General features: G+C 53.9%; 1 protein-coding gene across 1 annotated transcript in view; it reads left to right on the top strand.

The window, feature by feature from the left end:
• The first annotated feature begins 436 nt into the window (after positions 1-436).
• SLC44A4 (solute carrier family 44, member 4) overlaps positions 437-11,429 on the top strand; it is an 11,318-nt gene continuing 325 nt past the window's right edge. The window contains exons 1-20 of the mRNA XM_004695143.2: positions 437-476; positions 2,215-2,263; positions 2,644-2,717; positions 2,832-2,910; positions 4,138-4,237; positions 4,322-4,447; positions 4,581-4,641; positions 5,798-5,882; positions 5,961-6,044; positions 6,624-6,859; positions 6,954-7,053; positions 7,623-7,715; positions 7,964-8,066; positions 9,505-9,755; positions 9,834-9,928; positions 10,025-10,128; positions 10,231-10,304; positions 10,525-10,595; positions 10,695-10,786; positions 10,858-10,942. Of these exons, the coding sequence (XP_004695200.1) occupies positions 437-476; positions 2,215-2,263; positions 2,644-2,717; positions 2,832-2,910; positions 4,138-4,237; positions 4,322-4,447; positions 4,581-4,641; positions 5,798-5,882; positions 5,961-6,044; positions 6,624-6,859; positions 6,954-7,053; positions 7,623-7,715; positions 7,964-8,066; positions 9,505-9,755; positions 9,834-9,928; positions 10,025-10,128; positions 10,231-10,304; positions 10,525-10,595; positions 10,695-10,786; positions 10,858-10,942 (2,002 nt within the window). The remainder of the gene's footprint in view (positions 477-2,214; positions 2,264-2,643; positions 2,718-2,831; positions 2,911-4,137; positions 4,238-4,321; positions 4,448-4,580; positions 4,642-5,797; positions 5,883-5,960; positions 6,045-6,623; positions 6,860-6,953; positions 7,054-7,622; positions 7,716-7,963; positions 8,067-9,504; positions 9,756-9,833; positions 9,929-10,024; positions 10,129-10,230; positions 10,305-10,524; positions 10,596-10,694; positions 10,787-10,857; positions 10,943-11,429) is intronic.

Genomic DNA, 11,429 nt, shown 5'->3' with positions numbered 1-11,429 from the left:
AGGGGCAGAGACCGGGAAGGCTGCAGTTGGGAAGGCAGCAGTTCCGGGTGTGGCTGCGGTAGAGCCCTGGGGACAGGAGGGTTGGGGGAATGGGGTGGGGGACCACTGGTCTGTGATCTAGTTGAGGGCTAAACAAACCCATGCTAATGGCAGGAGGCTACAGGTGTGAGCGCTGAAGGGTTTTCCTGAGAGCCTGCCAATCCCTTCAGACCACAGTTCAGCCCCCGCCTACCCCACACAGCGAGCAGCCCTGAGCACCTGGCCCAGCTGGGCCTTCCTTCCCTCAGGCTCAGAGTTGTGGGGTTGCTGCTGTGAAGGAGGAACTGGAGTCTGGGACCACAGGTGGAGGTGGGGCTGTGACGTGTGTGGGAGGGCGGGGCTGGCAGCAGGTGAGTCGCCAGGTTTCCCGGGCTCCAATCACTCTGGAGACTGAGCCATGGGGGGGAAGGAAAAGCTGGACAAGGACGAGCCCTACGGTGAGGCTGCGGCCGGGCGGCAGCGGGAGGTGGGAAGGTCTATTGCCTGATCTGCGTGGCTACAGTTTAACCCCAGGGAGAGGAACTGGGGGTGTCCTGGGTCCCCCTTGTGTGCGTAGGGGGTGCGGGCGGGAAGCCAGCTGATGGAAGGAGGCGGCATCAAGAGTCTGGGGAGGAGGATGCAGTTCAGTGGCTGTGGGCTGTTGCTGGGGAGACTTTGGGGACTGTAATGGGTCTCTGAGGAGATAGGGCTGCAGGGAGTCCCCGTCGGACCCAGAAACAAAGCCAGGATGGCCAGGGGTCCCGACAGGGGAATGGGACTGGGAGTGTCATGTGTTAAGGAGCCCTTGAAGAGTGACATAAGGGCCTGGCCCCCTACTCTGAGGATCAGCTAGGGTCTGAGAAGAGTCTGGTTGAACTCTGGGTCTCTGAGGGGGAAGGGCATTGGGGGGTCTGACTCTCAGGGTCGCTGTGAGGAGCAGCAGGCAGGTGGGTCCCACGGGGGCCCTGTGGGACCTGGGCTGTGGAGACAGGGCTGGGGCTTGCGTCTGAGTCTTAGCAGTGGAAACTGCCTCTGGTTCTTGAGTGGGGGCAAGGCCTTCCTGTGAAGGGTAAGTCAGACCTGAGGGGAGTGAGGAAGGGACCTGTCCCCAGAATCTCTATGAGGGATCAAAGCTGGAGCCCGTCCCAGAGGCCTGAGGATCAAAGTGGCAGAGGCCAGGCCTGAGGGAAACGTGAGCTAGGACCAGCCTTTGGGATCCCTGTGAGCAGTCCTGACAGGGACCTGCCCACAAAGGTCCCTGGGGTTTGGGAATCCGGAGAGGAAGAAACCCTTATTTGGGGGTGGGGTGGAACCGAGGCAGAGGGCCAAGGGAAGGAAGAGTGAGATTCCTTAGTAGACTTCCTGGAACGGTTTTGGGTCAATGATTGACCTCATGTCCAAGAGGGACAGAGTCCAGGGCACCTGCAGAGAGTGGACCCCACCCCTTCCCACACTCTTGCCCAGCTCTCTACCCTGCTCCCTCTTGGGTGCCCACGACCCTGGCAGCCTGGCTCCACCTCCTCCCGTGTGTACTTAGGGAGGACCAGGAACAGGACGCAACGGCCTGGCTCAGATGTCACCCTGAGCGCTTGCACAGAGGTTGATAGAGGTCCCTTCTGGGTGGGGGTCTACTGGGCTCCCTCACTCCCCAGCTCTCTCTCCCAGAGTTGGTGCTTTTAGCTCAACTTCTTTCCCCACTGCTTCAGGTGACAGGGTGGAGGTAGAGCTGGGGCAGGTGTGGGGAAGGGCTGTCACCTCCCTGCGGGGGCTCATCTGTGCCCACCCTGGGCAGGATAGAGAGAGGGAACAGGGATTGGGATGGGGACATGGAGGCACTAGAGCGCTAGTGGCAGAGTCCACACCCAGAAGAAATGACTAGGGTGGGGCAGGAGGTGATTGACATTAACTGGCAGCCTTGAGCTGGAAATGGAATTAACCCTAAAGGTCTCCTTTCCCTCCCTCCAAGGCCACCTGGATAGGTTCACAGCAAGAAACCCACTGGCTGCTAACTAGGCCTAGCTCCTACCTTTCCTTACTTCCATTTCCCCTCCAGCTAGCCCGGCCCCTATCCAACTCCCTTCCCCCAAACTCCTAAGGGCCAGGGGGATCCCAGGGCAGGAAGCTTTGGGAAGGACAGGAAATGAGGAGAAACCCCCTCAATACCTCACTGTCTACACTCCGCCCCACACCCCTTAGGAAAACCAGCGGAATATAACCCCTCCTTTCGAGGCCCTATCAAGGACAGGTGAGTCCTGGGCCCCAGCTCTGCCAGTGGCAGTTGGGAGGTGCTGGAGGGAAAGGGGTCTTACTTTTGCTTTGTGCTTGCTGGAAAATGATTAGAAAGTTGTAAAAAGGAAAACTGCCCCTGTGCCACGTGTGGGCACAGGCCTCCTGAGGTTTATGATGCTTCTGGACCTGGTCGCTGGCTGTGTGTCTGCACCCTCAGGAGAGTCCACCCAGCTTCTCTGTGTTATGCTTCAGACGAAAGTGGGCCCACCCAGAAAAGGGTTTTCTAAAAAACGGAACACAGCCTACCGATGCCCATCTTCAGCAACCCCCAGTTCTCCAACTGTAGCTCTTGTAGACCCCCTCCCCTCCCCACCTTACATACCCCATTTTCTCCAGGAGCTGCACAGATGTCATCTGCTGCGTCCTCTTCCTGCTCTTCATTGTGGGTTACATCGTGGTGGGCATTTTGGGTGAGTTTTCAGCTTTGCAAAGTTGGGGCTGAGGTGGAGGAGGGGCCATACGTACAGCTGCTCCCTCCCATGTGATTCCTTTCTGGTGATTTGTCTGTGCCATTGTGTCTCCAGCCTGGGTCTATGGAGATCCCCGACAAGTCCTGTACCCCAGGAACTCTACGGGGGCCTACTGCGGGATAGGAGCAAACAGGTGAGTACCCAGGCAGGAAGAGGGGGCAGGAGAAACATAAGGCAGGTGATGGGCACTCAGGCTCCAGAGTGACCTAAGCTCTTCCACACCCCCTCCCAGCGTTCTGGAATCTCCCCCACTCAAGACCATGTGGAGAAATCACCAGTACTGGGCAGCTGGCTTCTGAGTCTCCCCAGAAATAGGGAGGCAGTGTTGTGTGGGGGAGAGAGGAGAGTCTCCCTTCCTCTTTCCCTCTCTTGGATCTTCTAGACTGGCAAAGAGATAAAATCACATGTCAACAGATTGACAAGAGAAAAAAACAAATAATGTGTATACCTCTGGTATTCACAGGGGAGATTCAGCAAGAAATAAGTAACTCACCGAAATGGCTTGTTACCTCCTTAAATAACTTCTATTAAAAACAAAGGATATGAGGGGGTGGGGGCCAGGGCTGACCATTATGGGAGGTCAAGGGGAAAGCATAGTGAATGGGTAAGACTGTTATGCAGATTTAAGCTGCTGCCTCGTGCATTATAAGAGGAGAGAAAGGAGGTCTTCCGGTAGGACCTGACTTACAAAGGGAGTCTTTTCTTTACACATGCAAATGTTTCTTATTAAAGGGCAACCTCCACCCAGCTTTTAAAGTCTCTTCGAAATAATCCTTATACCCAAGAGACAGCTTTGGGGCTGGCAAATTTTGCTTCTCTGCTGTAGTCATGGTTCAGTGCTGCATGGACTTTGAGATTGGGTTGGTTCTGGTATGTGGCTTTAGGCAAGTTTTTCAGCCTCTTTGAGCTGTGAAGCCCTCATCTGAAATGCAAGGATGATCCCTGAAATGATACTGTTTTGGTGTGCAGGAAATGTTCAATAAATAATAAAACCTCAAATTGCTTACGGTGTTTACTATGTTCCGGACATACACAAATTCATTTAAACCCCACGAGGTAGATACTGTTTTACATGCTGGGACTGAGGCAGTGAGCGTTAAATGATTTGCTTAAGGTCGTGAAGCTGGGTGATTATTTGGCTGCAGAGTTGAAGCTCAAACACTTGTAAGCAATCGTGATGTTAAATTAATCTAGGAAAACTTTTGGGCATCTCTCGTGCCTACCCAACTAGACTGAGCATCCTGTGGGCCAGGAGCGGGTGGTGAGGAGCTGGTGGTGTATCTCCGTCACTATGGCGCTGGCAGTCATTCCCCGCCCCCTCCTTGGTCTGGCCCTGACGCTGGCTTCCTCCCCTGCGCAGTGACAAGCCTTATCTCCTGTACTTCAACATCTTCAGCTGCGTCCTGGATGCCAACATCATCGCAGTAGCTGAGAAAGGCCTACAGTGCTCCACACCCCAGGTCAGAGCTGGCAGGCTGCTTTGGCCCCAATCTCCGTGGGGTCTAGCCACCATTATCCCCCACCCCTACACTCTTTGCCACTAGGTGTGCGTGTCGTCCTGTCCAAACACCACATGGACTGTGGAACCCAGGCAATACACCCTGACAGTCGAGGAGGTCTTCTACAATGAAAACAGGAATTTCTGTCTGCCTGGGGTACCCCAGGACATGGTAAGCACCACCCCCAACATCATCACTGTCGCCAAGGCGGGGAGTGCAAGAGGGTTGGGGAGGTAATTGGGGTGATGGCGAGGGGGCTCGTTCCTTTACCCCACTGTCTGTCTGTCCCCTCTCCACCTTCCAGAAAGTGCTGAGAAGCCTGACCCAAGAATTCTGCCCCAGTTTCCTGCTCCCTTCTAGCCCAGGTGAGAAGCTGCATTCTTTTCTCAGGCATCACCTAGTCCAGTATTTTTATTGCTCTCATGAGGAAACCAGGCCCAGAGATAATAGCCGCACAGCTTCGGTTTTCTTTCTGCTACCGGAAGATCATCAGTGTTTATTATGCTGAGCACTGGGGAGAGTCACAGGGAAGATGTGCTAAGTTTGAGCTAAGTTCCAGATGGAACATGGGGTCCACACAATGATCTCATGAAAACATGCACAGACACCACACATATACATACTCCCATGCACAGGGAACAGACTGGAAGGATTAAGAGAATGTTTCCCCAAACGTTAGATGTGAATATAACTGGGTGATGGGGTCACACCAATTTTTAATTTTTTCTGTGTCCTCTTCCATCTTACCATAAATGTCATTTTTAACAGAAAAAAAATTGAAATTATGTCATGCAAAAAGACTTCCAGTTCTTTGTACAAGTAGAATAGGAAGTCTTGCAAATGACTGCCCCAAAATCAGGGTAGATTTGGGCTTAAATCCCACTGCTTTCCAGCTGTGTGGGCTTCGGCCAGCTAGCAACCTCGCTGGCCTTGTTTCCTCATCTTTAGACTACGAACGCAAGACCCACGCAAGGTTGTGGTGAGAGTGGAGGTAAATGACCGTGTAGGCACAAAACCGGTGCCGCTGGAGATGGGTTGGGGTGAGAAGGCTTCCTGGAGAGTGAGGTGCAGATGGAATTGAACAGCAGTAGTGTCTGGGATTTCTGGAGGAAGATGAGTACTCAGGTGCAGCAAGGGACAGAGGTGAGGGGAAGTCGGCAGGGCTTGCACTGTGGGGTCTTGAAGCCTGGCCATGAGGATCCAGAGGTGTCTGAGCAACCTAGAGCCCTGGAAGCTTGAGGTCTGCTGGGCCATGGCCTCCCTGGCACGGGGACAGGTGGATGGGTGGGTGGAAATGTCGCCAGGTGGAAGCAGAGAGCACGAGGGTCTGAGCCCAGACAGCAGCAGGGAGGAGAAGCTCCACCGGGCAGGAGCTCCCCTCCCTATGCCTCCCATCCCCCAATTTGGCTATGGAATCAAGAGCAGCCCTACTAGGGCTCATCACCCCTTCCGTCTCTGCGGACCCCATGGACTGTGTCGGGGACCACAGATCTTCAAGACAACCCCGTTCTCTCCATCCAGTTTTGGGCCGTTGCCTTCCATGGGTCAACAGTACTGTTCCTGACCTCCCGGGGCTCACCAACACCAACATCACTCAGGGAATCAGGTGCGTATCCCCCAGAGCCCATGTCCGCTCACACGCCTCCCCACCCACGGCCCCACTGACTCCACCTCTCTCCAACAGTGGGGTTTTCGACAGCCTCAATGCCCGTGACATCAGTGTTAAGATCTTCGAAGATTTTGCCCACTCCTGGCACTGGATTCTTATGTGAGTCACCAGAGTCCCCTCCCTCTTGTCTGTGCCCTTCTCGCCTTCCGATTCTCCATCCCAGCTCAATGTCTGAAACAAAGACTTGGACAGGGGAGGACCGAGCCAGAGCTTGGAACAGAGCCCAAGCCCTGAAGAATCTTTTTTTTAATAAATTTTTTTTTTTATGCATACAGAACCGGGGTACAGGCCAGAGGTATAGGGGCAGTGAGAGGATTCACCAGAGACAGAGTGGGGAGCAGAACAGGCAGATCAACGAAGTACACTGCTGAGGGGAGCAGCGGGCGAGACAGGAGAGGTCTCCTGGCCATGTGGTCACCTCCTGGGCCAGGGATCGAACTTGCATTGAAGTGGCTGTGACTAGCTTGCAGTGCTGCACTCTAACCCATTAAGCCACCAGGGAGGGAGATCCCACCCCACTCCACCCCACCCTGAAGAATTTACAAGAAAAAGAAGTTCTAACCTGGAGATACTGAGGTTTAGGCAGTGGCATCTGGGGGCCTCTGAAAAGGGAGAGTTGAACTGTTTTTAAACGTTTGAGGGGGACTGGGCGAGCCTCACCACTTCTCTCTACCCCAGCGCCCTTGGCGTGGCTCTGTTCCTGAGCATGCTGTTCATCCTGCTTCTGCGCCTGGTGGCCAAGCCCCTGGTGGTGGTCCTCATCCTGGGGGTGCTGGGCGTGCTGGCCTACGGCATCTTCCACTGCTGGAAGGAGTATCAACAGCTGCGAGACAAGGGGTCCTCCATTTCCCAGCTGGGCTTCACCTTCGACCTCAGCTCCTACTTGAGCGTTCAGGAGACCTGGCTGGCGGCCAGTGAGTGCCCGGCCTACCTCCCCGCTAGCTGCCTGTCGCCCCAGAGCTGCCTTCAGCCCTGCCGGCCCTGACTCCGTTTCCCCGTCTGCCCCAGTGATCCTGCTGGCTGTGCTGGAAGGCATCCTGCTGCTCATGCTCATCTTCCTGCGCCTGCGGATCCTCATCGCCATCGCCCTCCTGGAGGAGGCTAGCAAGTCAGGCCTGTCTGGGAAGGAGGGGGCACAGGGCGGGCCAGGCTGGGGCCAGGGTGCGGAAGAGAAGAGGCAGACTAAACCACAGTAATATTGCTGTGTGACTTAGCCTTCCTGAGTCCCCGTTCACCAGTCTGTAAAGTGGGGGTTATAAGAGCTCCTGCCTTGTAGGACTGCCATGGGGATCACATGAGCCGGGGCCACTTCCCTCTGTGCGGGCTCTGGGAGTGGTGGTACTTAGGGTGGCGGTGGTGGTTGGTGGATGGCAGGAATCCAGGTGGGAGGAGAAGCAGGAGTTTGCTCCCAAACAAGTCTTGCCTGCCCAGTGGGGCAAGTGGCCACCCTACGAGTGTTCTTTTCACATCTCCCCGAAGTTGCCCCTGGTGAATTCCACGACTCTAGTTTCCTTTCAGGGTCTCTTGAATCTGATTTGTAGGCCTCAATTCATTCAGTGAGCACCTATGTGTGGCCAGCCAAGGGAGGAGGAGCAGGCCCTGGCAAGGGCAGCGTGGGCCCCATGCCAGGGCCAGCCCCTGGGGGTCTTCCAGGGCCATGCTCTCGTCTCCCCACAGGGCAATAGGACAGATGATGTCTACTGTGTTCTACCCACTGGTCACCTTTGTCCTCCTGTTCATTTGCATCGCTTATTGGGCCATGACTTCGCTGTATCCTTTGCCCACACCACTGGGTCATCCTGGAGTCCTGGGGGTGACAGGGCCAGGCAGGGCTTGCCACACAGCTCCTCCAGGCAGGGTCCCTTTTCTCTGTGCAGAGACACAGCCCTGGTCAGAGCTGAAGGAGAAGAGATGGTTTTATCCATGACCAACCTGCATGAGTGCCTGGGAGGGATCCAGGGATGGGGGGGAAGCTAGGGAGACCCCATGTCACAGAACTTTCCTTGACTCCCATGTGGGTACCTGGCCACATCAGGGCAACCCCAGTATGTCCTACGGGTGCCCAACTCCAGCTTGTCTGGCTGTGAGAACCTGATATTGAATGAAACTTGCAACCCTCTGGTAAGGGGGGTGGGGATGGGGATGGAGGAGGCTTAGGGGATCTTAGGGGCCAACTGGCCCAAACCTCTCTTTGTACAGAGACAGACCCAGTGGGGGTAAGGGATTCACTCAAGGTCACACCACAAGCCCCAGCTGAGCCAGGAAGGGGAGGGCCATTTGTCATCTCATTAGTCATTCTGAGGCTCCAGGTCTAGTTCCCTGCTGACAGCCACAGTAGGGAAAGAAGGGAGGCTGGAAGGAGGTGCACCTTTGGGGGGGGGGGTGCAATCCTTCCCTGGACATTCCCCTGCCAGGAGGGCCATTCAACCTCTTGACCCTGGGAGCCTGTGTCCACTGATCTGTAAGATGGGACTAATCATAATACCCATCCCTCAGGGCCACTGCGGTTACAGGACATGGGCATGTAAATGATTTGGACACTGGCTGACATCTGATAAGAGCTGATAGCTGTAGAGTGGTTTTGTTTAACTATGTTTTGGGGGGACTTGTTTTTTATTTTATTTCCCTCTCTAGGCAGGTGGGACACTCTGGGGGCTCCTGGGAGAGAAGCTGCTTCCCCAAACTCTCCCCTTGACACTAGATTGCTAGACATTGACTATTCTCAAAGTTGTCGCTCCTCTGAGCTGGAACAATGGCCTATGCCCCCATTGAGTAAAGGAAATAGGCTCCCTTGAAAATCTGGGGGGTCCACTGTGTGCCAGGTACATGTATCAAAAGTCCTAGGTACCTTGGTTCTTGCTTTCAACCCTCCCCAGGAGTGGAGAAGACACAGAGGCACAATTACACACAAAATACATAAAATTTCAAACATATACTCAGTTTCAGCAATTGTCGATATTTTTGTCACATTTGCTGGAAAGTTTTTATCTGGAAAAATTTCAAACACACACAAAAGAGAATTGCTGTGCCTTCCACAACCTGCAGCTTTCCACAGTGCTGGCTTCGCCTGCCCTCCCTACCTCCCTGGAGATTTTTTTTCTTTCTCTCTCTGGGGTTTTTTAAGGCAAATTCTGGACATGGTGTCATTCCACCGGTAATACAACAGGATGACTCTTAGTACTTAAGGATTTTTGAAAGCACAACCATTACCCCACTATCATACCCAATAAAGTCAACAGTAAATCCTTATTATCTTATACTCACTCTTCGATTTTGCTAGAAACTGTTTTAGTTGAAGTCGCCGAGGCTGCTCTGGGAGGGGATTGCTGGTTGAGTGTAAGGGAGAGCTAGCTAGGCCAACACCTGGCCCTTGCACCACTGAGGCTTGGGGAGTTCTTGCCCATCAGGAGGCTGAAAGAAGCTAATCACACTAACACAGTAGGCAAGCTGTACCAGTGAAGCTAGAGGCGACTCCTGAGAGAGGAGGCTGCACCTCCTTTCTCTTCTCTGGGAGAGAAGACCTGGTTGGGAATGAGTCTACTCTTTCAAAATCCTCCAGGTCCCAGTGAATAACTCCTGCCCAGGAGCGATGTGCGTCTTCCAGAGCTACACGTCCACAGGCCTGGTTCAACGTTCTCTCTTCAACCTGCAAATCTATGGGTTCCTGGGACTATTTTGGACCATCAACTGGGTACTGGCCCTGGGTCAATGTGTCCTGGCAGGGGCCTTTGCCTCCTTCTACTGGGCCCTCCACAAGCCCAAGGACATACCCACTTTCCCCCTGTGCTCTGCCTTCACTCGCACACTACGGTAAGCAGCAGGCAGGCTGGGAATGGTGAGCCTAGGAGTCAGGTCCCAGGGCTGCGTCTGACCACCAAACACCTTCAGTTATCACATCGGCTCGCTGGCCTTCGGATCCCTCATCCTGAGCCTCGTGCAGATAGCCCGGGTCATCTTGGAGTACATTGACCACCGATTAAAAGGTAAGTCAAGGTCCGGGGCTGGGGAAGGCCAAGCTGCATTCTTGAGGAGAGATTGTCAGGGGTCTGACCCCCTGACACACACCCCCACCCCCCCAGGAGCCCAGAATGCACTAGCCCGGTGCATCCTATGCTGCTTCAAGTGCTGCCTCTGGTGTCTGGAAAAGTTTGTGAAGTTCCTGAACCGCAACGCATACATCATGGTGAGCCCCACAGTGTGCTCACTTGCTCTGGGCCCCTAGACACTGGCCCCCTCCATCCTGAGCAGCTTACACAGCTAACTCTGAATGTTCCACCTCACCCAGATTGCCATCTATGGGAAGAATTTCTGTGCCTCAGCCAAAGATGCCTTCAAGCTGCTCATGAGGAACATTGTCAGGTCAGGCCACTCCCACATTTTGGGACCCCCACCACAGATCTTGCACCCAAGTCTGGCTTCATGACCATACTGTGCTCAGAAGAACCTCAAACTTGAGTTATTGTTCTGCTGAAATGTGAACACAGCATATCTTGCACTTGTCTTGGCAAATTATTATAGTCAATTCAGTCTCCAGCCTTGCCTGGCCTCTCACCCCCACCTACCCTAAATCCCTACGTAGGGTGGCTGTCCTGGACAAAGTCACAGACCTGCTGCTGTTTTTCGGGAAGCTACTGGTGGTTGGAGGTGTCGGTAAGGACCAGGTCTGGGGTTCTAGGGAAAGGACAGGGGTGCTGGACATTTAAAAAAGTCACCCCAGGAACAACACTGACCTTCAGACCTCTGCCACAGGGGTCCTGTCCTTTTTTTTCTCCGGTCGCATCCCGGGATTGGGCAAGGACTTTGAGAACCCCAGACTCAACTACTACTGGCTGCCCATCATGGTGAGTGACTCCATCTCACCTCACCCTCCCAGCTCCCCCAAAGGAATCCTAACAGCCCTCATGTCTTCCAGACCTGCATCTTGGGGGCCTATGTCATTGCCAGTGGCTTCTTCAATGTTTTTGGCATGTGTGTGGACACCCTCTTCCTCTGTTTCTGTGAGTGACACCCTTCACACTCCCCACCCCCAACATCAAGATTCCAAACTTCTCTGATTTTTTGGAGACAGTGCTAGAAATAATGACTTCATGAATTAAATGAGCTTGAGGGAGCCTCTTCTGACATCCTCAGATTGGGTGGTTGGGGAAGAAAGGAAAAAGTAAGGTATAGGGCAGGCAGGATCTCTGGGAGTGAGAAGAAAGCATTCCTGGGGAGAGGTCTCTGGCATCTTCCAGAAAATCTGGAGAAGTTAGCAACTAGAGACTTCCCAGCAGGTGGCTGTAGTGAGAAAGGACTTTTACCCTACCACAGCTGTTCATTCAGGCTTTGGTTTGTAACTGGCTCCCCCACTCCACCCCCACCTACCCACCTTACAGATAAGGAAACTGAGATTACATAACTTGCTCAATAAATTACAAAACCTGACCCTCGGGTAAACTGCCAGTGATGGTGCAGTCTGAATAGAAGCCAGGCATTTTAATCCCC

The sequence above is a fragment of the Condylura cristata genome, unplaced genomic scaffold (genome assembly GCF_000260355.1).
Source record: "Condylura cristata isolate star-nosed mole 26May11 unplaced genomic scaffold, ConCri1.0 scaffold00055, whole genome shotgun sequence".
NCBI classification, from domain to species: Eukaryota; Metazoa; Chordata; class Mammalia; order Eulipotyphla; family Talpidae; genus Condylura; species Condylura cristata.
The sequence above is the reverse complement of the archived record's forward strand: the minus strand, read 5'-3'. Positions and strand labels throughout refer to the sequence as shown.